The following is a 26,117-nucleotide window of genomic DNA, read 5'->3' as shown; positions in this document are numbered from 1 at the left end:
GAGCCACCAACGAGGGTTTAACACCCCCATCCCTTTTAGAATTAAAGAATAAAGTTAATTCTATAGAACAAAAGGGACCGGAAGGCTTTTCACCTTTAAAAATTTTCTTATTCGTGAAGTATTCTCAGGGATGACACATTAGACTGGTTTTGACAGTGAGATGGGAAAAAATAATTTTAAATTAATTGAATAAAATATTATTTTTTAATATTATTATTATTTAAAAATTTAAAAATACTGAATTGTTTATTATATTTAATTTAAAGAAATATTTTAGATGGTATTACTGGATTAATATTTTTGAGATGCCCAATTGAGGTTTATTATGAAATTTTCTATTCATTTGATTAGATGGTATTTATGGACTAATATTCTAAATCAGTGTCAAAAGATAGATAAAGGAATAGATAGCGTTTATCCTAATGAAACCTAGTGTAGCAAGTGTAACAACCATGCTGCATTTGAATATTATAAATGATATACAATCCCCACTATGAATTTGTGGAAGAATTTCAGTATGCTGCATTTGAATATTATAAATGATATACAATCCCCACTATGAATTTGTGGAAGAATTTCAGAAAATGCTTCCACAAACTCTACAGCCAACTTTTTCTCTCAAAATATTTTCATCACTGTTCAACCATATTTCATCTCAAATTCATGCATCTTTATTATTTATGAGCCATTTTTATTGGATTTTGGTATATTGTGAGTATCGTTTGAAGCCACATATCCATTTTTGACATTTTGAGTTTGGTTTTATAGTTTACCAAGGTTATATATAGTCTATTGTTGGCTTAATCTTTCAGCGTATTATTAGCCCTTTGTTGGTTTTGTAACATTATCAACTCATTGTTGACCACAACTCAACATTTAATATTCTAGCTACCAGTCGCTTCATCACCAACACCACTTTCATCATATCATCTGTAATCAATGTCCACCACCTGCTCAAATACACCTTCCTCCTCCACCATGCCCCAACCCCATCGTTCACTTATCAATCCCTCCCACCAATTCCCTCTTAAGTTTAATCGTGATAATTATCTTAACTGGAAAGTCCAACTCCTTCCCTACCTTTATGGACAGAAACTCTTTGGTTACGTTGATGGCAGCCACCCTACTCCACCAACATTTCTTCTTTCCACTTCCTACACCGATTCACCCCAACCAAATCTTAAATTTGATTTTTGGTATGAGCATGACCAACTCATTTTAAGCACCTTTTTTTGCCCACTATCTAAATTTGTACTCACTCAAAGTTTTGGTCCGGAAACCTCTCATGTTGTCTGGCTTGCCTTTAGAAAAGATGTTCTCTACCACATCACGAGCCCATGTTATGAGGTTTGTTAGGGCTTGCATTATGATATTATGTTGCACGATTGTGTTGTTGCATGATTGTATTTTAATGTTTATGATTCTATTATCTATTTTTAGTTTTTAATTTTTTTTATTATAGATGGATTATAATAATATAATTTATAATTTTATGGATAATTATATGTTTTAATTTACATTATGGATTTAGGTCTTTAATATTTGCACGATTGCCCGTCATTAGAACTAGGGGTGTAACCGGTCCGGTTAGGTCCTGTTTTGGACAAGATCTAGAACCGAACAGGTATGTACCGGTTTTGTATTTTTCAAAACCGATTACGCTCCGGTTACTCTCATAAACCGGTACCTCCGGTTTTATCGGTTTCCAGTCCAGTCCGGTTTTTTGATTTTTTTTAAATGTAAAAAAAATATAATAAAGTATTACTTCTTATGATAAAATGTTATTAATAATTTAATATATATATTATGTTTAAAGCATATGATCAATTAAATTTTTATCTTTAGATGAAACTTTTATTTTACAAATTATAATAACATTATCTTATATATAATTATATTAATAATATATAATCAAACAAATTACAAATGCTCATATTTAAGATAAACATTTTAGGTTATAATTTATAAATTATAATATGAAATTATTTCATATATGATATATAATTATATATTATATATAAAAATTTAATATATAATTATATATTATATATAAAACTTATATATATAAATATTTTGTATAATATATAAAATTAATTTTTATATATATATTTTTTCAAACCGGTCCGGTCCAGTCCCAGAAACTATGGAACCGAAACCGGACCGGTTTTCAAAATATAGGAACTGGTTCCGGACCGGACCGGTTCAAAATCGGATCAACTGGTCCGGTCCGGGCCGGTTTTCCGGTTTACCAGTTTAAATTTACACCCCTAATTGGAACTATAAAACGCAGCTCATGCATATTTGAATACTAGGACTATTTGTTATCTGGTTTGGAATTTCCCAGGGTGGCCATGTAAACTCCATCCCAGGGTTTTGCCTCGAAAGAGTAAGATATCTACTCAACCTCCGGTTCCCTAACCGCATGCCACACTCCTGACGTGGCCGAACCCGTTTCTTCTCTATTCTTCTCCACATCACAGTTTAGCATCCATCCCACGAGCTGCTTCATTCTTGAGTTCCTCTCGCCCTCGTTCTTTCACCCTTGTTCTCCCTCAGTCCTCTCTCACCCTCGCTTGTTCTCACTTAGACCTCTCACCCTCGCTCGTTCTCACTCAAACCTCTCAACTCTCCCTCTTCTCCCTCTCGAACCTCAGACACTTCTCTCTCACTCCTTCTTTCTCACCCCGACGCCCTCACCCCATTCAGTCCCGAACCTAGAAAAATTCATCCTCTTACTCAACGCAGTACTCTCCGTCTGGACACAGGTATGTTTTTTTTTTCCAATTCATTTTAAATGTCTACCTTTGTGTCAATGTTGCGTCTCTCTCTCTTAGAGTTTCTGCATTTTTTTTGGAGACACACTTTAATGGGACTCACTTCTCAATCGCACATGTTTACCCATTAAATTCAGGCAAGTCCCTCAACATAGTTATTGGTAACTGCAAGTCTATCAGTCTCCCTTTCCTTTCTTCAAATTTTGGGAAGCTCTGAATTCAATTGTTACGGGTCATTTATCATTTCTATGGTACAATGCACAAAAGAAAAAGCCGACTGAAAACCCTAGTATTTGTTTTACTCCAAATAAAAAAACCCTTTAGATTGTTTATTACACAAAATCTTTGTTCTGGCTAATTGGGCATGTTGGCTGGAGGGAATGAATATTTTTCAAAAGAAATTTGGAACTCTCGGAGCTCTAAGCCAAGGAGTTCCTCTCATGACTCATCCGCGATGTTCAAATATGGATCTGTTTGGGCGACTGCCAAGCTATATTCTGGTGGCGGATTAGGAATATCTTCTACCTTTGAATGTGGATATATCCTATGTAGCACGAAGTAGGGCAATTTTCTTTTTCATTTTATTTTGTTTTTCCTTTGAACACTACTTATTAACATCTCTATATTTTCAGCATTTATAATTATATGCTTATGAATTTCAACTATTTTGATCAATGAGTTTTAAAAAAAGCATTAAAAATTTTGTTCCATGAGAATAATGTGATGCCCTCGAAATGAACTTTATTTTTGTTTTTCCTTTATAAAAAATTTGTGGTGAGAATTGGGTACCAACAAAATTTGGTAAAGTATTAAGTTATTTCTTGTTAATTATATGAGCAAAAAAAATTTGATTGAGCTTACATCCACCAATTTCTCATTTAGATTGTTTGCACATTTCTTGTTGTGCATCGTTATTTACTCTGGCTACATGAGATCCTCTTGTTACTCTTCTCCCTCAGTCCTCTCACCCTCATTCTCCATATGTTGCTTTCCATTTTGCAACTTGATGCGCCTAGAGGTTTGCCTCTCTCTGAGCCCAACAGAGCTGCCATTTATCTTATGTTCATATGTTAGTGATGAGAAATCCTGTAACAATTTCATGAATAGAGAGAAAAAAATAAGAAGCTTTTTCATGGTATGCCAAAACAACTCTATCTATCGACAGTAACAACTTGCAAGTAGTATAAGTTGTATAACCTTTTTTTTTTTTTTTGTTTGTAATTCAATAACCCTTATGAAGCTTTTGGTTAGAAAACTATATAAAAAAAACTTGAAGTTTAGAAAATCAAAAGGCATGAATTAGGAAATTACAAACCTAATAACTTGTGGAAAGTTTGACGGTTATCAAATATCGTCGAGAAAAAGATGATGTGTATAAACAGAAGCAAAGCTTTGTGCTTCCAAACACTTTATAATATTTAATAGATATCACATCCATAGAACTTTACAGATATTCATAGCTACATATGTTGGCATTCATAACTAATTTTGGCTTCCCAACAAATAGTTATAGTCAGTATTCAGATCAATTTGCAAAACTGCAACAATATAGTGGTATGAAAAAGACCATCCTAACCGTAGAAGAAATACAAAACCAGTGCGCACACTTACAATAGTCTACAACCAATATCATGCTGAGGAAACAAAGCTCATTTCTACATACAACAACAACATCAACAACCAATAATTCCTCATTCTTCTAGCTTGAATATTGGGTCGCTATGAAGCAGCACAGTCATAACCTTGAATTGCTTTCAAAAGGATTTCACCCAAGTTCTTTTAAGTTGATCCTAAAGTAATCCTAAATTAGTTAGAAATTTCTGCAGTGTTTTATGACCCAATTGCATGTCATTTTGCAATACATCATTCTCTTTTTGGTGAATGAATCTTTTGTTCAAATTCTGTCTCAAGCTTTTCTTCCTCGTCATTGAAAATTTTGGAAGGTGCTTCAGCATATGGTTGTTTATTTTCTCTTTATTTTATCATGTTATTATTTTGTTTAGAAAGAATTCATCAAAATTCATGTCCACATCTAATGTAATGTAATAAATGAGTATTCTAGAAGAAAATCATTTTGAGATTTTTTCATTTTTTACATATCAAATTCATGTTCCACTAAATCAAAGTAGTCTGAAAAACATGGACATCGTTGAAATATTGCTTTGCTGTAGCATTATATATTGCTTAATCTCCACTAAATTAAAGTAGTCTAAAAAACATGGACATCGTTGAAATATTGCTTTCTTGTAGCATTATATATTGCTTAATCTTTGTATTGCTAAAGCAGGAAACATCGTCCATATTTTACTTGAATTTTCCTGATATTTTTGTTGTTCAGTTCTATATCACTTAAATTTTTCTCTTTTTTTTTTTTTTTTTGGTATGCTAAAGCATGAATGGAAGTAAGGTTGGATCAGTATTTATTTATTTCCTCAGTTGTGGAGTTTAGATGGGATACCAAACCAGATCCTGTTGAAATCAAGATTGTGGGGTTGGATCTTTAAATTTCGATAATTTTAAGTCGACTTAGGTTTATCTAGAGAATGAGGTGATGGGCAGGTTCATATAATCGTTTTGGGAATTGTCTCAAGTACTATGCCTTGTTCTGTTTTGAAAGACAGAAACTTTTAATAGGAATTGGGACTTTAGATAATTTTTAGTGCCATGCTTTGATTGCCAAAATGCAATACAATTCGCTTGTTGTTAGCATTTTAACTGCTTTTACTTGTTAGCATTTTAACATGCATTTTATCTGGTTTTAGATAGATTTTTACTTGGTTTGAAAAAAAAAATAATGTCAAATTGATGTGAACAATAGATGCACCTAGATTTTTTCTTCCCATACCTCTATTCTATCTGCAAATTGGTGTCATACTTGCCTCGTGGTTTATATGATATTTGATGTTCTTCTCCTACCGTCTAATAACTCTGATAATGAAGCATGTGGATAATAATTGAGTGTTGCACTTAAAGTAGTCATCTATCAATCATCACGTAGATCAACTATGGCATCGAGTCAATCATTATCATGTGTAGTTAATGATCTTGAAATGGAATCACTAAGTTGTTGGTGTGGTTTGAAAGCATCATTAAAGATCTCCCACACCCACAAAAATCCTAGAAGAAAATTTTATGCTTATCCGAATTATGGAACGGTAAATAATTTTCCAACTTTTGTATTTCTTTTGAATGCATGTACAAAATTATTTATATATGAAGATTGAAATTCTTGAATTGTACACACGAAGAAACAAGATGTCAATTCTTCATATGGGCAGATATACTTCAATCAGTAGTATCTGAGAAAAACCTGACGAGAGAGAGTGAAATTCGGAAGAAGGAGGATGCTTTATTGATACGTGAGTATGAAGCTCAAAAAGAAAAGGACAAACTAATAGAAAGAGAGAAAATGCTGAAGAAGCAAGAGGATGAACTTCGAAGAATGATAGTAGAGAATAGGGTTGTACGTATATTGTTGTATCTATATTGGATTGTATCTCTTGTAATAGTTTTTGGTTGGTTCTGAATGTAGATGTATCATGTTAGTTTTAAATGTAAATTGAATGATCGGATCCTAACATATATGATATATTATCTATGAAGTCTAATTATGACAGCTTATATGGATAGAAGTATAACTTAGTGCTCTTCATGCTTATGTTTTCGCAAGTTTCATCAAGTCTTTTGGTTAACTGTTTCTTGTCCATTTTTATCTTCCTTCAAATGAAAAATACAAGCGTTATTTACTTAGTGATAATGGTGCAGAAGTCCCTTTTTTTAAAAGAAATGTGCATTGTTTCAGATAATAATGGAAATTGCATGATGAAGGGAACAAGGACATCTGATAATTGTTATGGTGTTTTCATGGAAAAGAAAAAGAGATGATGCTACTATTGAAAAAAAAAAAACACACATGAAAAGCAGGTATCTTGAAATTGATACAAGTAATCAAACAGAATCATCCAGGTTTGACTTTCTGCATCTTGGAAGAGCTTCCCAAACATTTATAGTTTCTTGTACAACCCAACCCCACTCATACTTTTCGGTTGAAATTTCTTGATTGAGAAAGGACCCTGTTAAACACGCATGTCTTTATTACTTGTGGTACTTTGTTTTTATTACCTACGTGTCTTATGAGAATATGGTGCTCTTCTACATTTGATATGTATTTATGGTTTGAAAACTAACTTCATACTTGAATCATAATGAAAAATTTAAGTAGGTTAAAAATTTTGGGCTTCCACTTGAGCGAAACTTAAACTTCGCTTGAGCAAAAACGTTTTAAAAGCCCTCGCCGTTTCCTTTTGCCTCATTTCTTTTTCTTCCTGCGCCGTTTTCTCTTCTCTCTTCGTGCGATACTTCCCTCTTCTCTCTCCGTGTGGTTTTCACTTGATTTCTCTCAAGAAATCTCATCCTAATCACGGTAAGTCCCTTTGATTTTCATTTCCATTTTCATTTTCATTTTTTTTTCACTCATGGGGGCTACGGTTTTCTTTTTCACGGTTGTAGTTGGGAAGTTTGTTTTGGTTTTCAAAATGGAGGTTGTTGGATTGTTGGGTCATTGAATCCTCTTAAATGGTTTCTTGGATTGATGGTTTTTGTATTTAGGAGGTTCATGGAACTCCCATGGAGTTTTCATTTGGTTTTTGCTTGGATGCACTCCAAGTGCTCGGTGAAATGCCACAATGGTGTTTTGGTTTCACTTTTTCATCATGCATTAGCATAGCATTGTTCCCATGTTCATTACATGTCTATCCTAGTGTTGGGATAGTGTTTGGCATTGAGGCTTGGGACTTCCATTGGGTTTAAAACCCAACCTTGGCATTGTGTTTGGAATGGTGTTTGCATATGGGAGGGTCATGGACTTGAAGTGCTTGATGAAATGCCAAAAAGGTGCTAAAATTTTTTCTTCTTTTTTGGGTATTGAAATGGGTTGTTAAATTGTGTTATTGGGCATGTGTATCATTCATTTTGAAATGGGTCTTTAAGACCCAAGTTTGGCAAAGTATACATTGGCTCTTTGAATTGGGCATGTGCATTTGCATACATTGGTTTACATTTAGGCATGTGCATTGGATCATGCATTGGGCATTTTAGACATGCATACATCGGATCTTCACAATACCTTTAGCCATGTCTAACCATCATTGTTTCTATCTACAGCCTAAAACCATGTCTCGTTGTGTGCGTCCTCGTAAACATACTCCCACCCCAGCCTAGTCTCACTTCCACAATACTAGGGCTCGGAATCTTTTTTATGAGAACTTCGGTAGACGCACCCTGATTGTTGAGCGTGAGGTCTCTTTAGGTGAGCTAAATGAGACCATTGTGCCCCGTATCTTTGAATCCCGCCAGTGGCTTGGATTGACCATTGGTCTTCCCACTCCTGCTTTGGAGTTGGGGAGGGAATTTTACTTAAATATCCATGACATTTCAGATGATGGCTCCTTTGAGGTAAGTCTCCGGACCATCCATTTTCGAGTATCCCCTACCATGGTGGCGGACTTGTTAAATGCCCCTCAGGTATCCGACCCGGTCTATCCGTACCTGACCTCCCCTGCTCCTCCCATGCCAGTCATTGCTGAATGCTTGACTCGGAGGCCAAGTATCTAGAATGGTAGGATACCTTTGCATACGGTTCAGTTTTCACCTAACCACCTTCTTCTTAGTCGGATTTTCCTGACTAATCTCTACCCGACTGCACATCATAGTGATCTCGGGTATGATTGAGCACTTCTTCTTTATGCCTTGATCAATGACGTCTCCATTGATTTGGGGGGTTATCTTTGACAGGTCATATTTGAGACATTCCGCTCAAACAAAGTCCGAACTGGACTTCCATTCCCTTGTCTTATCACCCGAATTGCCTTGGCCCACTCCATCTCCTTTCTTCCTCATGAGCCAAGGATTTCTCTCAAAGCTCCCATTGGTCTTAAGACCATTCAGCTCAGTCGTGCTCACCTTGCCCCTGAACCTTTAAACATTGAGCATCCTTTGGCACCGGCACCGGCACTAGCATCTCGGCCTTCGAGCTCAGCACCATCCTCCTCGGCATCTCCTGGACTGACCCCATCGACTGAGCCCAGTCTACAGATGATTTTGGACTATTTGGTTCGTCTTCAGGCTAGTTTTGATGGCTTCCAACAGGATGTCACCCAACATCTCAACAACATTGAGGAGCTCATCCGTAATGAGGATGATGGCAGTCAGTCAAATGGTGGTGATTGAGCCCCCTGCATATTTAGTGACAAAAAGGGGGAGTGTTATGTTGGAGCACATATGTTGGGGGAGCACAAGTGTTAGAATTTTTTATTTGTGAAAAACACAATTTGTTATCTTCTATTATATTGCATGCTTCATTGAAACTCAATGCCATATTTTCTTAATGAAGAAACTTTTTATATGAAAAGTGTGCTTGTCATGTGTATACATCAACTTATGCTTTTAACTATATTGATTACACATGTGAGAATATTTTGTGCACTTTCATTTTGATACGCTTATTTGCTTGTTAAGTGTGCAGAATTATCCCAACTTGTTCTATACCTGTATTTTGGAATCCTTAGTAGAGTGTGTTAGAATTAGGTCCAAATGTATAGGTTAGAGGTTTTGTCACAGAAATGTCAAAGTGGGAGATTGTTGAGGGAAAAATTAGTTGATTGACATATTCTTGTGAAAATTTATGTAAAATTATGTTGTAACAAGTGTGAAGTGTGTCAAAGTGAAAAAGGGAGGGTCAACTCAAGCCAGAAAGTTCGCTCGACATTTCACTCGAGCGACATTCAAGTCAGAGAGTTCGCTTGACTCCGCTCGAGCGAACTTCAAGCCAGAGAGTACTCTTGTCATGGTTCAAAACTTCGCTCGAGCTACATTCAAGTCAGAGAGTTCGCTTGACTTCGCTTGACTTTTCGCTCTAGCCAAGGTGCCTATGAATTTAGCTACCGGTTGTCAGCATTAAACCTAGTCTATTGTACATTGTCTACTGTGACAGTTTCTGCTGATGATCAGCAATTTAGCCTGCCTATTTATTATTTTATTCGATGACCAAAGAGGTGAAGTTGAAAGGTTATTGGTTCTTATATTTAGATCTTCTGAAGTTTATAACTATATATCAAATTTTGAAAGCATTTAGATTGGTAATGTCATGTTACTTGTAAAAAATAAGAAGATTGATATGTTGTGCCAAATGAATGGATTTTTTAACCCATCATGCCTTCTAGGGATATTCAGAAAGCCACACAGAATTTTCTGTAGTCAACCCAACAAGTAGCCAAATACATAACTCAATTCGCTGATTATAATGAATATGGTGGTGATATCTTGTTCGGAAAATATCTGCAATATTTATGCATTTGATCCCTATCCCCCATCAATTATTCTTTGTGGAAACAAACTTTGGAGCTGGTATGAAGATAAAAAACATTAAAATGATCCCACTTGTCTATATTCCAGATGTGCTTGCTCTGTTTTTAAATATATATATATATATATATATATAATACATATATAATATACGTTAGCACACCACAACAGCAGCCACTGTGCAGATATTTTTTCATAAAATACAAAAAGATATTTTTCTAAACAAGAGTGACAGAGTTCATGAGTTCAACAAATATCTTTAGTCAACCCAACAACAGAGTTGCATCTTCAGCTTCCTACAGCAGTAGCCAAAATGCATCTTCAACTTTCTACAATCATTCCCAAATACATAAATAAAGAAATGCAACTTCAACTTCCTATAATGACTCCCAAATACATAAACAAAATTGAGTGAAGGGTATTGATGCAAACAAACCTCCAAATTTTCCTGCACCAATCAAGAAATCAGAGTCAAGTTAAAAACGAAAACATTAGTCTCAACAACAAGAAGCGTGATTATACAGGCAAGTACATTGTGACACAAGTATTCTGTCCCTCACCTAGCATAGAGAAGAATATCATAAAACCAGCAGAGATTTGGATATCACAAGCCCATTTTCTTCTCCAGAAATTGTCCAGTAAACATAGATTAATTAGAGTGAAGCTTTGATCCTCGTATATGTTTTTTAACCTCACCTTTCAAGATCTCTAGGGAGTAAACCCCAAATACATGATCCCCATTCACCAGAATCACGTATTATGTAATTCAGGAACTTCTAACATGGAAACGAACCTAGAAAGTCTAAGTCAACAACTCATTCCAAGCTCACTTTTTAACTACTACGCTGCACCCCAAAAGGTTAGAAGAAGAGATACTGGAAATAAATAGCATCAAGACAGAACTCGGGAGTGGCAGAACTAATGCAGCTGAGAAAGTAGATTAATTTTTTACTAGGAATTTTTGTAAACTTCTTTTTAAAGAAGCATTGAAGATTGGGACAAGCACAAGGAAGATATTACAATTAGCCCATTATTTTACCTTAAAAAAAGGGACATCAAGCCACTGTATCCCAAAATGCTCTGAAATATTGAACCAACGATTATTGCCCCTTGCAGTTCCCTCATCATGTGCCTGAATTTCTGCAATACACAGCATCCATGTTTCGATAACATTTTTCCAAAACTTTTTGAAAATGTTTTTCAACTTCAAACCAAACAAGTTTCAATCTCAAAAAAAAAAAAAAAAATACTATTTTAAGTTTTCATCTAAGTAGTTGCCTAGATTTCAGTACAATGACAAGTGGACGGCCAATACACAAGTTCAAGAAACATGATCTGACCATTCTTCTTTGTATAGCCCATTAATGTACAGCCACATTGCATATATATGAATAGCCATATATTACATATTTGGGATGATAAATAATCTCAAAATGTGCAACTGAGAAAGAATTAACTAGAAACGTCAGTTTTCAAATACCATATCCAGATAATTCAAATCATTATAAATGTAAAGCCATAGACTACTTGGGCCATGCCTTCTTTAATGGACTAAATGTCCATGATTTTCTACTTTTGGTTGTAAACCCTAGTTAGGTACTTCTCATCTATACATCTGTGTAATTGGGCTATGCCTTCTTTTATTATGAATAAAAATTCTTGATTACCTTTCAAAAAAAGAAGTCTACTGATATAAACATCCGCGATTGTATGTTTAAGTGTATATTAATGTCAATGGGGAAAAAAATGTAGATCTTACAAATCTTTCCCTTATCTTGCACCAGACTAATGACCAGAGTTTTTGAATTGTTTGATAAATATAACTGAATTCAAAATTTGATGTCTACAACACATTCTTGGATCAGTGTTGGTTCAAACTGTTATGTGAGCCCCATTCACATTAAGGTATGATGGACAAGGCTGTGAAGAGCGCTACAATAACATTAATCCCCAACTTAGATAGAGTATCACAATCAATTGATTACATACCTCGTCCTTTTCAACCAAAATAGTCTGCACTTTTTTGGAAATTAGTTCTTGTGTTTTCTCATACGGCAAGTTTATATGGTAATTGAGATCACCCTACCAAATATTCTTCTGCAGAAGAAAGTAAAATGATGTTACTAAACCAACTCCTTTTGTTCGATAATATCTGAAACCTATAAAAAAAATATCTGAACCTAAGACGTACCATATCCCCACCTTCCACACCTATCTTCTTTTTCACTTCAACACCCAAAGGCTTATAAGTAGAGGTGTAAATTTAAACTGAAAAATCGGATCGGTTGAAAAAAATATATATATAAAAATTAATTTTATATATTATATAAAATATATATATATATAAGTTTTATATATAATATATAATAATATATTAAATTTTTATATATAATATATAATTATATATCATATATAAAATAATTTCATATTATAATTTATAAATTATAACATAAAATATTAATCTTAAATATGAACATTTGTAATTTATTTGATCATATGTTATTAATATAATTATATATAAGATAATGTTATTATAATTTATAAAATAAAAGTTTAACCTTAAAAATGAAAATTTAATTGATCATATGCTTTAAACATAATATATATATTAAATTATTAATAATATTTTATCATAAGAAGTAATATTTTATTATATATTTTTTATATTTAAAAAAAACCAGAAAATCGGACCGGACCGGAAACAGGTAAAACCGGATGACCAGTTTAGGAGGGTAACCGGAGCGTAATCGGTTTTGAAAAATGAAAAACTGCTATATACCGGTTCGGTCCTAGATTTTGTCCAAAACAGGACCGATTACACCCCTTCTCATAAGTAAAGCATGTTTTGCAGTGTTTCTGGAGTAAGTTTCTTCATTAAAATAAAAAATCTCAAGATAACTACACCTTACTGTTAAGATCTCCACCTCATTCTCTTTACATGGCCCGGTAATCTAATCACATGTGGGACTCACCTAAGATATGATGAGTTTAGCAGTCAAGATACTTCGATGAATTTCTAACACCTGACATCGCGGTATAACTTGGGTTTTAAAACAAGAAAAATAAAAAAAAAATCCCTAGAGATCAACCCTGCATTGTCCTGAGCAGAGAATGTTTTACAAAAACAATCACTAGTTTGATTGGTAAAGAATAAATACAAGAATTCTTAAACCAAAATTGTATACCTTTACTACTACATAGGCCTATTTGAGTAGCCTTCCAGCTATTAGAATGTGCAGAATCTTCTCATGAAGGGCCTTGCACATCGTTCTCTTACTATATCTCAACATATTGTACACAGAAAAAGCTTCTGAATGTGCTTTTTTCTTTCCAAGATGAAACGTTAAAGTGGAACAAAGTTCCTACAAAATAAAAAAATGGAAATGAACTTTTGTAGTTACAAATAACTGCAGTTAATTGAACCATGTGTTACCTGGACTAGGATAATTTACAAAGGCAGGGAAAAACAATCTGCGGGGTTGTATAATTATTTTAACATAACTGAGGGAGAGAGAGAGAGAGAGAGAGAGAGAGAGGGAGGCAACAAAGTAAAACAGTTTTGCTCTAGAATTCTTATGTAGAAGTTACAAATTCAATAAGGTCGTACCTCCTCTGGTTGGTAACCTCTATTGTGCATGTCCTCCATTGTCCTGTAAGCAAGCAGATACAGCTTCTCCTTACAGAAATATTTGATAAGGATATGAAAAGTTTTATAATCTGGACTGATTTCTAATCCATCCATTTTCCTTAGCATTTGCATTACGCTTTCCATTTCACCTGCTCTACAGTAAGCACAGAGCATTGTATTCAACATAAGCAAGTCATATCTGTCATAGGTGGCTTCAAAATCCCTAGCTATTTTTGTTCACTAAGAAAATACCAGTGCATAATACAATGATTGAGTAAAAACAGTAATGTTAGTGTACCCTTCTAGCATTGTGAAATGATGCTTCTATACTCTAAAGATGGTTAAATATGAAACAATTATGGTTAGGAACACCATGGGATTTCCTGGATGTGCTAGTTGCAAGTTGAATTAACCTACATCTAATTTTCTATATACGCATAGGAAAAAGAGCATAACTCAAATGCGCCACATCTAATTTTCTTACCCACCCAGTATGTGTTATAGCATCAGTAGGAAGTTTGCATTAGTTAAAACTCATACAGGTATTATGTTAGTTTCTCACGCTTACCAACAACATTAATACATAGCTTTTGTAAACTGGTACCCTACAATGTAGCTGGAAATAGTAAACAAAAAGCATCAGAGTGCTTCTACCATATTTGCTTTCAGACAAAATGCCCAAACTCTATCTTCCTTCCACCATAGTTCACAAAAGACTGAGATCTCCAAAATACAAATACACAACTAGCAAGCCCATGCTCAACTCAAACTCAGGGACAGTATGTATGCTAACTTCCATGGGACAAGCTTGGCATAGCCTGAATATATTCAAAATGTCAAAATTATTATTAAGATTACATTAAAAATAGAAAAATATATATGCCAAAAGGTGGGAATAACCTCACACCTCATCATTGGCCAGAGGCCTTACTTGTGTTATAGTACTACACAGGGTTGGGATAACAACCTCGTCAACAGTAGCAACAACTTCTGACACCGGGAGGTCAACATTATGTGATTCATCGTCAAATAGATTCCTATAAGTCTAAATTGGAAAATAAAAATTAACATCTATTAGGAACAATATATGTATGCAGTCCAATATCTACACAACTAACGATGAAAAATGTAATACCTATTTCTTCTTTCTCTTCCTTGTAGCCTTCTCGACCATCGGGACATTTCTTCCCGTTGGCAGCTCCCTTTCCCCCGCACAATGTGCTGGCTTAATATTTTCTTATCCTTATCACTGACCATGTTCTCTTTTAACTTTGTTGAACCAGACTAAGTCTCTAATCCTACATACTTCTGCTCAAACTCATCCAACATATGAAAGAAAGCATTCACATGCTCATCATTTCGAGATACACGCATCACAAATCTTATACATCTTTTAAAAACGAGGTCATACCGTCGAGCATCCGCATTGACCCGTAAATCATCATAGCTACTCTTAACCAGTGTGTATCTTCTCTTTAAGTCTTTCCTCCATCGACCCAACACATATTTCTCTGGCAGCACATGAATGTACTTCATCTGACAAACTTTAAATGCATGCCTACAAAGAATCCCTATTATCTCAAACAGGATACACGTGCATTTAACTTCGCATTTGTCTTCATTAAAGTAAACTATGTACTTCTCAATTTTGGTATGTCCATCAGGTGTAAAAATTTCTTTGAAAACATCGAAGGTGGAAATGCTACCTTCTGTGCTGACAAGTGTAGGATTACATAAAAGCATCCCCCAAACCTCTGCTTGGACCTCTTTAAATTTTGCATTCATGTACAATGATTGAAATTGCCTCTCAATTTTGAATAGGGATACACATGGGATCGTTTGGTTACACGACTGGAAATTAGTTGTCGTCTCCATCTCCACCTTCTTCCTCAGAGCATTGCCAAATTGATCGACAAATTCTTTCAATGTCGTACCGGAATACACATATCCATCGAAGAAGGCGTTCATGCTTTCAGACCGTTAGGTAGTACTCATACCAGCCCAGAATACACCTTTCAAGTAAATTGGTACCCAAAATAACCTCTCAGTGTACAACCCCTGCAACCATGCATTATCAATAAGGTCATACTTATGAATTAACTACCCCCACTTCTCCTCAAATTGTTCGCAACTCTGTGTATCTAGACTGCACTCAGAATGGCAGTCTTCAACCCTGCGTTGTATGCCGAGTGGGATCCTAATTTCTCGAGCAGTTTCCGCATTATATGCCAGAGACAATATCTATGTCTTGTATTCGGGAATACAATTTGAATCGCATTTTTCATTGCCCGGTCTTGGTCTGTTATGATGGCTTCGGGTGCCTGTCCATTCATGCATTCTAACCATGCTTCAAACAACCACACAAAAGTACTTGTGTCCTCACTTGAAATCAAGTCTACCCCTAATAGTATGGACTGTTGATGATGGTTGACACCAACAAAGGGAGCAAAAGGCATCCCGTACCTATTTGTTAGGTATGTTGTATCGAATGTAATAACATCTCCAAAATACTCATATCCCGCCTGACTTCGTGCTTCAGTCCAAAACACATTCCTAACTCTAAACTCATCATCCACATCCATGACGGAAACAAAACCATCATTCATTTTCCTCATTCTCTTAAAGTAGTCATTTAGTGCTTCACCACCTCCTTTACCCATTCTTAAATATCTAGCTTTGTCAATAAAATCCCTACAATCTTTCTCTTGGAAAGTGAAATTCCCAAACCCCCTACATCAGTCACAAGTGCTTGGAAATTTTTATTCATCCGAATACCCACTCTATCATTCAAATCGAGCATCATCTGACTATATTCATCTAAACATTTGTGAGATCTAAAAAATCTTGATTTTTGTGGGCTAACCGTACAATGATTGTGAACAAGATCAACACTGGTCAACACCCATAACCCATTCACAAAGCGAGCATTTACCTTTGCCTTACGATCAATTTTTTTCGTTGGTCGTGGCTTTGATAAATTACTGTGGCTAGGATAGTACATGCCACCACGTGCACAGCCAATGGTCACATACTTCGCACCCCCATCCAAATCTCTCTTCGTCCTTTTTATGATAACACCAAAACCCTCTTGTTTGGTGTATCGTTTGTAATAGTCTAAAACCTCTTGATCAGTAGAAAATTGCATACCAGATTTTGGAGGCTCAACTCCATTATCATCATATGATACTTCATTCATCCCCTCCGCATCTGGATCTATCTTTATGTCGGATGGAGTTTCTGACAAGGAAGATTGCATGGTTAGGATCATTGCATTTTGATTATTTATACAGTGGATGCTAACTCATATGGTTAAAAGTGTATTGTGCCTCCTAAATTCTTTTCACCTATAGCATTGAATGGCATAGTTGATGACTCACTTGCGCAATGTGGGTAGGGCATAGTTGGCACATATGGTGGTATCGCCGAATGCTGCATTTTTTCGGAATGCAAACTAATTTAGTAAGGAAAATACGGAAGTAGAAGAAAAAATCATAAAAAGAGACTCAAATGAACTACCTGAATTCTATCTTCACCTCGTCTCAACTCATCCGGATTAGTTGATAGAGGGGATGGCATGTTTGGTCCAAAGGGTGGCAGTGGCAGATGCTGCAAAAAATCCACTTTGTTAGAATGACTCAAACCACGCATGGAAAAAAGTCAATGTATTAAATTAACTTTACCTGGTTACTCCTAGCATATGGATATGGATGTGAAGAAGTTTCTAACAAGGAAGATTGCATGGTTAGGAACATTGCATTTTGATTATTTATACAGTGGATGCTAACTCATATGGTTAAAAGTGTACTGTACCTCCTAAATTCTTTTCACCTATAGCATTGGATGGCATAATTGATGACTCACTTACGCAATGTGGGTAGGGCATAGTTGGCACACATGGTGGCATCGCCGAATGCTACATTTTTTCAAAATGCAAACTAATTCAATAAGGAAAATACGGAAGTAGAAGAAAAAATCATAAAAAAAGAGACTAAAATAAATCACCTGGGTTGTATCTTCACCTCGTCTCAACTCCCCCGGATTAGTCGACAGAGGGGATGGCATGTTTGGTCCAAAGGGTGGTAGTGGTAGATGCTGCAAAAAATCCACTTTGTTAGAATGACTCAAACCCACGCATAGAAAAAAATCAATATACTAAATTAACTTTACCTGTTACCCCAAGCATATGGATATGGACGTGGATATATTTCTGACAAGGAAGATTGAATGGTTAGGAACATTGCATTTTGATTATATATACAGTGGATGCTAACTCATATGGTTAAAAGTATATTGTACCTCCTAATTTCTTTTCACCTACAGCATTGGATGGCATGTTGATGACTCACTTGCACAATATGGGTAGGGCATGATTGGCACACATGGTGGCATCGCCAAATGCTGCATTTTTTCGAAATGCAAACTAATTCAGTAAGGAAAATACGGAGGTAGAAGAAAATTCATAAAAAGAGACGAAAATGAACTACCTGGGTTGTATCTTCATCTTGTCTCAACTCCCTCGAATACTAGACAGAGGGGATGGCATGTTTGGTCCAAAGGGTGGCAGTGGATGCTGCAAAAAATCCACTTTGTTAGAATGACTCAAACCCACGTACTAAAAAAATCAATATACTAAAATAACTTTACCTGGCTACCCCAAGCATATGGATATGGATGTGGATATGTATTTTGAGGCATCATATATGGCAGGTTATATGGATTTACAGTTCCATAATATCCCTATAATATACAAATAAATCATGGACTAACTATTCTCCTACAATATCTGAAGCAGCGATATTTTCAAATAACTAATGTGTATCATACTTGGGTGAGTGAAATCGATGTAGAAGGCATGGGTGGCCTTCCATCTTCCTGTTCGCCCATCACACTATTATTCAATAGCTATTGAGTGTAAAAAGTCATTAAAAGTAGTCTCATTCAAGATAAAAGAGGCCACCTATAAATGCGAGCAGCAAGCCAATTATTTTTTCGAATGAAATAGTGATCGAAGACACTATTTTTTCAACGTAGTCCCATTCCAGTTATTATTTTTTTTCATTCAGATGAAAAGTGATCTAAGACAACTATTTTTTCAAAATTTTATAAATTTATTTTAAAATTTTAAATGAAGCTTGTTTTTATAAAATGGAGTTATAAGAATATTATTATTTTATAAACATATCTTCCATTTAAGTAGAGTTATGAAAACAAAATTGTAAGAAGTATGCGACTCTATCGTTACTCTTTTCAAATATATAGAAAGAGAGAAAATGGGTCAACGAACAATCTAAGTTGGGTTTTTTTTTTTTCTTAAATTTCACATTATGACTATCAAATTATCTTATTTTCATTTCATTCGAATATTTAACGGGTGCGATCACATTCAAAAATTATATAAGTTCGGTATCATTTTCATTTTTTTAAGCAACATAATCAAAGAACTCTTTCTAGCTAGCTCCAAAAAATCTAATCTAAACTTTTACAACTCAATTAAAGATGAGTTTCATATAAGAATTACAAATGCATTTCAAGTGATTAGATCAGAATCCTATAATCAGCATGATATTTTCTAGCATTATTTGGTAGCTAGCTAGTGTTACGGAGATATGATTTGGGATATGATTTATTGTACTTTTGGTGATAATTTCCTTTCTAGCTAGATTAGATATTGATGTAAATACTTACCTTGTATAGCATATTGGACGCATAGAATCTGGCAACAATCTTGTCTATTCTCTTCTATATAATGAAAACAAACCCTCGGTAAAGGGCATTCAAACCAATTTGACATGGTACCAGAGCCCCTACTCTGCTATTCATCTCTGTGGTTTTAATCACTCGTGTGTGACAGGAAGAATTTTTTTTTTCTTCTTGATATTGGTGTGTCGGTACTTTCTGTGGTCACCAACTTCGTGGGTTTCTTGTTTTGTGGTTGTCGATGTACTGTTCTGGGTGCAGCATACGCCTCTGAGTTGCGCATCCTTTTCTTTGGGTGTTTTTCTTGTCGTCGCTGGGTAGCAGGGCGTCCATCAGCTTCCTCTATGGCAGTCGACCTTCTCTGTGGAGGCTTTCGGCCTTTTCTGTAGTGGTTGCGTGGTGTTTGACCATCTTTGCGGTGGCCGTTGCTCTATTTCTGGCAGTTATTCTCTCTTTCGGTGCTTACTTTGTGGTGGTTGGGTTGTTGTGGGCACGTCGGCTCTCTCTGTGGCAGACAGGAGGTTCTGTGGTGGTTGCGAGGTGGTCAGCCAGTTATGTTGACGTCGGTGCTTGGTGCACATTCCTCTCCGTGTGAACTCAGCACTTTTGTTTGCCGATCATTTTGAGCTGGGCAGGTATCATTTTTGGGCCCTCTTATTGTGTTACTTGGGCCTCATCATTCTGTCTGTGCGCTTCTATTATTTTGCATCACGTGTTTGGGCCTCTTTTTCACTTGGAGTTGGAACTGATTTGCTTTGGGCTTGCTGTTATTTTTTTTGACTGCTTGGGTTGATTTTGTTTTACATAACTTCCATCATGTCTATTGAGAATACTATTGTGCGTTTCACTGGCAAGAATTTTCCTACGTAGGAATCTCAATTTAAAATGTTTTTGAAAGGGAAAGAATTGTCAAATCATATTGATAGTTCTGCTCGAGTTCCCACTGATGAAAATGAATTTGCTCCATGGGAGGTCAATGATGCTAAGGTAATGTCTTGCCTGTTGGGGACGATGGAGTCTCATCTTGTGACAAATCTTTGATGTTTTACTACGGCTCAGGCTATGTGGGTCTATCTCCATCGTATTTATCACCAAGATCACAACGCTCGGAAATTCCAATTGGAATTGTAAATTAGCAATTACACTCAAGGTAATTTGACCATTGAGGAATTTTATTCTGCTTTTATTAATACTTGGAGCGAGTATTCTGCTATTGTTCATGCTAAAGTTCCCACTGCGGCCCTCGCAGCTCTTCAAGCGATTCATGCTGAGAGTCAACGCAATCAATTTTTGATGAAGTTTCGACCTGAATTTGAGCCTGTTCGAGCTGGTTTATTGAACCGTAATCCAGTTCCTTCCTTAGATATTTGCGTGGGAGAATTATTGCGTGAGGAACAACGATTATCCACTCAGATGGGTATGACTTCTGAGAAAGTCTTTTCTGAGGCTGTGAATGTCGCCTATGCAGCACAAGGGAGAGGGAGGAACAAGTTGCAGTGTTTCAGTTGCAAGGAGTTCGGTCACATTGCTCGCAACTGTCCGAAGAAAGTTTGTAACTACTGCAAGAAAGAGGGACATCTCATCAAAGATTGTCATGTGCGGCCTCAGAATCGCCACTCCCAAGCCTTTCAAGCTGCTGTTCAGTCCTCGTCTACTTCTGCGCCCCCCACTATAAGCTATGATTCATCTGTTCTCACACCTGCCATGGTTCAACAGATGATTGTGTCTACTTTTACAACTTTGGGCCTACAAGGTACAGATCCTACCTCCACTTCTTCTTGGATTGTTGATTCGGGTGCTTCTAATCATATGACTGGAAGTACGACAGGTCTCCATGGTGTTCGTAAGTATGGAAGCACGCAAACTATTCAGATTGCTGATGGCAGTACACTTCCCATTGCTGCCATTGCTACTTTGGGATCTTCATTTTGAAATGTTTTTATCTCTCCTGGTTTATCTACCAATTTAATTTTTGTTGGACAATTGGTGGATAATAATTGTGATGTTCATTTCTCTCGTGGTGGTTGTCTTGTGCAGGATCAGGTGTTGGGACGGTGATCGCGAAGGGGCCTAAAGTGGGACGTCTATTTCCTTTACAGTTTTCTATTCCTAATGTTGTTTCTTTTGCTTGTATGGCTACTGCCAATAATAATGAAGTTTGGCATAAGAAATTAGGTCATCCTAATTCTGTTGTCTTGACTCATCTTTTGAAACATGGTTTTTTGGGCAATAAAGATTCTTATTCTTCTTCTCATGTATCTTTTGATTATGCTACTTGTCATCTTGGTAAAAGGAAAATATTACATTTTCCTGCGCATGGTAGTTGTGCTTCTACTTGCTTTGAGATTGTGCATACTAATGTTTGGGGTGTCAGTCCTATTATTTATCATTATCAGTATCGTTATTTTGTGACGTTTATCAATGATTATAGTCTATTTACTTGGATCTATTTTCTCTGTTCTAAAGCTAACGTGTTCTCTATTTTTCAAAAATTTGTTGCACTTGTATCAAAATCTTACGCTCCGACTTAGGGGGGAATACATGTCTCATTCCTTTCAGGCTTATCTTCAACAAAAAGGGATCATTTCTTAGCGTTCTTGTCCTTATACCCCTCAACAAAATGGAGTTGCTAAGCATAAGAATCGTCATCTCTTAGACGTTGTCCGTACTTTGCTAATTGATTCATCTGTTCCTTCTAAGTTCTGGGTAGAAGTTTTATCTATTGCTGTTTATCTGATCAATCGTTTGCCTACTGCCACCCTAAATTATGATTCTCCCTATTTTCGATTATTTGGCATATCTCCTGAGTATCAATCCTTTCATACTTTTAGGTGTGTTTGTTTTGTTCATCTGCCACTTGTTGATTGTCACAAGCTTGTTGCCAAGTCTGTCACATGTGCTTTTATGGGATATAGTCCTACTCAGAAAGGATTTGTTTGTTATGATGCTCATGCAAACAAATTCCGGATCTCCCGAAATGTGATTTTCTTTGAAAATCAATACTTCTTTCAGTCTCAGGTTATTTCTGATCTTTCTATTACTCTCCTACCCACTTTTGATGATGTGTCTTCTTCTTCTATTGAGCGATTTAAACAGGTGTGGTGTATCATAGACGTCCTCCCTCAACGCCTCTTCAAGACACTGATCTGTCATCTGATTCTATGCTTCATATACCTCGACGCTCCACCAAGGTTACACATCCACCAAATAGGTATGGTTTTTCTCATACCTCGCTTACTGCCACTCTCGACACTATTTATGTTTCTCGCTCTTATACTCAGGCAGCCACCCAAGCATGTTGGCAGCAAGCCATGCAAGAAGAAATCCAAACTCTTCAAGACAATCACACTTGGGATCTTGAGACTTATCCCTCTGGTGTCAAACCTATTGGTTGTAAATGGGTGTACTCAGTCAAGTTTATGTCTGATGGCTCACTAGACCGATATAAGGCTCGTCTCGTAGCCCTTGGGAACCAACAGGAGTATGGTATTGATTATGAAGAGACATTTGCACCTGTTGCCAAAATGACCATTGTACAGACTACTATCTTGGCACTTGCTGGGTCGCAGGGATGGTCTCTCCGGCAGATGGACGTGAAGAATGCATTTCTACATGGGGATTTGAAAGAAGAAATCTATATGTCTCCACCTCCCGGCATGTTTACTACACCTTCCTCAAAGGTTTGTCGGCTACGCCAATCTTTGTATGGATTGAAACAGACTCCGCGTGCATGGTTTGATAAATTTTGCTCTACTTTACTTGCTTTTCGCTTTACTCAAAGTCAGTTTGATTCCTCTCTGTTTCTTCTTAAGACTTCTGTAGAAATTGTACTGCTTCTGGTATATGTTGATGACATTGTGATTACTGGCTCTAATACTGAGTTAATTAAGCAATTACAACAGAATCTCAAGGCCTTTTTTCACATGAAAGATCTTGGTCCCCTGCAGTACTTTCTTGGCCTTGAAGTGCAAATTACTCCGACTGGTACATTGTTACACCAGCATAAATACACACAAGAACTGATTTCATTGGCTAGTCTCCAATCGGGTAACTCTGTTCTTACTCCCTTGGAGGTAAATCTTAAGCTTCGTCAGGAGGAAGGCGAACTTCTCTCAGATCCATCCTTGTATCAACAGCTCGTTGGGAGTTTGAACTACTTGACGATTACTTGTCATGACATTTTTTTTTCTGTGCAGCATGTCAGTCAATTTATGCAGGCCCCCCAACATCTTCACTTAGCCGTTGTCCGCCGCATTATCCGATATCTGAAGGGCACCTCTACACGCGGGTTATTCTTTTCTAAGGAATCTTCCTTACAGTTGGTGGGGTATAGTGATGCTAATTGGGCCAGATGTGCGGATACTCGTCGCTCTGTTACTGGCTGGTGCATGTTTTTAGGCAATGCACTCATTTCTTGGAAGAGTAAGAAGCAAGACAGAGTTTCCAAGTCCTCCACTGAGTCTGAGTATCGTGCTATGTCTTCCGCATGCTCTGAGATCACATGGCTTCGTGGGTTATTGGGTGAACTTGATTTTCCTCAGCTTCAGTCCACTCCTCTTCATGCTGATAATACCAGTGCTATTTCAGATCGCCACTAATCCTATCTTCCATGAGCGTACGAAACATATCGAAGTCGATTGTCATTCCATACGAGAATCCTTTGACAAACATGTGATTACTCTTCCTCACATCAAACTGTCGACATTTTCACTAAAGCTCTTTCTCGGCACTGGCATCAGTTCTTGGTTGACAAATTGATGCTTCTTGATCTACCAGCATCAATTTGAGGGGGGATGTTATGGAGATATGATAACCCTCAGTAAAGGGCATTCAAACCAATTTGACAGCTGGTAACTTGAAATCGCCGCATTTGACTAGTTTTTTTTTCCAGCAATAATTATTTATCGTTGCCATAATGTATTCCCAACGGGGTAATTTTTGCCGGAATAGTGTTTTACGGCGATATGTGATCGCCGCAAATAAGTTTATTGAACAAAAAATATTAAAACATAATACATTAATTACTTGAACTTCCCAACTCACACCCAAAAACGTCATTATGATCAAACAACACATGCAGTACCTCTTCAACGGAGAAAGAATAAAAATCGAATAAAATGTCATAATTTAAGCTCTTATGAGTCTCACAATCAAACAACCCAGGAAACAAAAATTTTAAAAGAAAAAAATAACAGCAGCAAGAAATCCACCAGTGTATCGAAAATTTCACAGCCAAATGAAATGAAGAGGTAGTCGGACATATCAAGTGTATAGAAATCCAACCAGGTCAATGGCTATAGCCATGGACAAATCCCTCAACCTACATTCAGATTTGAAGTACAACACTCAAATTTCAACTAAAACAGCCAACATGGCCACCTGATCTTGAAGGACAGTGTTTCAACCCAAACATCCTACCAATATTGATAGTTATGAATGGAAAAGTTAAAAAGTCCGTCCTAAAAATGATAGTTATTTTTAGCAACGAAAGATAAGGAGTTACGTGAGCAACTACTTATCGATGCATATTTGAACAGAGAACCTAGAAACTTAAGGCCAAAACTACATCGACTGAGAAACTCCCATACACTTTTTTATTAAATAAGAAACCAAGTTGTATATAGTCTAGATAATGGCAATGCAAAAGCTCACTCCCGATATGCAAGATGTCCATCATGTTAGAAAAACATGGGAAGCCATCCTTCACCCCACTCAAATGTATTAGAAACTATTTTCCATGTAGGGGGTCCATGCTATTTCACTGCATAAAGATAAACATATTGAACTAATTGTAAACCATACAACCACATGGCGTATTAAAATTCACCCTTTTACGCAAATCTTCATCTTTTCTTTCTGGACTTTTTTTCCTGGACCTTTGAAGGTGCTAGCTAATAGGAATTTTCCTAATCACTCTTTAAAATTACAGGTTTAAATGTATGACCTAAGATGACATGCTTTTTCAAATGAGAACAATCTGCACAAGTAGCCTAAACACAATTAAATACCCATTAAGTTCGTATCATCAAACCAAAGTGCCACCATAATACAAGTTGACAAACGAAGTTTTTTAAAACAGTTAAAAAAAATCCCTAGTCCAATATTCTAAATTCAGTCAACTATCCACATTTTCTAAGAGTCCTGGTAGGGGAAAAATCAGTAAGGTAATGCATATGAGCTATAATATGCAGTCAGGGCAAATATCATGTTAGTTGAGGATTTAACCCAACTTAAGTAAACATCACATTGAACATCCACAAGATGCAAAGTCTGACTTGCATTCCAAAAAATCTGCAAATGCTTTTATAACGTTATTATCAACTATGACGCTCTCAATCTCTGCTTGGGATGGAACGGAGATTTAGAGTGCAAGGACATGCAACACAAGGGTACATACCTCTGTTCATGACAGTTAATATGCAATGCATCCTAGTATGCAACTAGTAGTGTGCAATAATCGCAGCGGAAATAAAAGATTAAGGTGAAAAATATGCCAGAATAACTTAAACATCCCAACTTCATTAGATAATCATCATGTTCGAAATACTAAAGTAGCATAGACTTATATACAAAGTCATATCATTCTCTTAATGCGATCTATAGCTTAAAGGACTTGGGCTATGAACATCAAAATTAAGTCCAGCTTCCTTTCCAGA

The 26,117-nt window shown here is 36.3% G+C and overlaps 2 protein-coding genes across 2 annotated transcripts; one reads left to right on the top strand and one right to left on the bottom strand.

Annotated features, from left to right (window-relative positions):
• Positions 1-16,426: 16,426 nt before the first annotated feature.
• On the bottom strand, positions 16,427-17,020 carry LOC109014033. Its single transcript, XM_018996344.1, has one exon. The coding sequence runs from the start codon at positions 17,018-17,020 to the stop codon at positions 16,427-16,429; it is 594 nt and encodes a 197-aa protein (XP_018851889.1).
• Positions 17,021-22,985: 5,965 nt separating this feature from the next.
• LOC109014032 (uncharacterized mitochondrial protein AtMg00810-like) lies at positions 22,986-24,059 on the top strand. Its single transcript, XM_018996342.1, has one exon. The coding sequence runs from the start codon at positions 22,986-22,988 to the stop codon at positions 24,057-24,059; it is 1,074 nt and encodes a 357-aa protein (XP_018851887.1).
• Positions 24,060-26,117: the final 2,058 nt, after the last annotated feature.

Source organism: Juglans regia, chromosome 14 (genome assembly GCF_001411555.2).
Source record: "Juglans regia cultivar Chandler chromosome 14, Walnut 2.0, whole genome shotgun sequence".
NCBI lineage: Eukaryota > Viridiplantae > Streptophyta > Magnoliopsida > Fagales > Juglandaceae > Juglans > Juglans regia.
This window is presented reverse-complemented; position numbering and strand designations above follow the sequence as displayed.

What these genes read in the sequence shown, in the direction of transcription:
- LOC109014032 (XM_018996342.1), top strand. Translation starts at nt 22,986, where the DNA reads ATGACCATTGTACAGACTACTATCTTGGCACTTGCTGGGTCGCAGGGA.
- LOC109014033 (XM_018996344.1), bottom strand. Translation starts at nt 17,020, where the DNA reads ATGCAATCTTCCTTGTCAGAAACTCCATCCGACATAAAGATAGATCCA.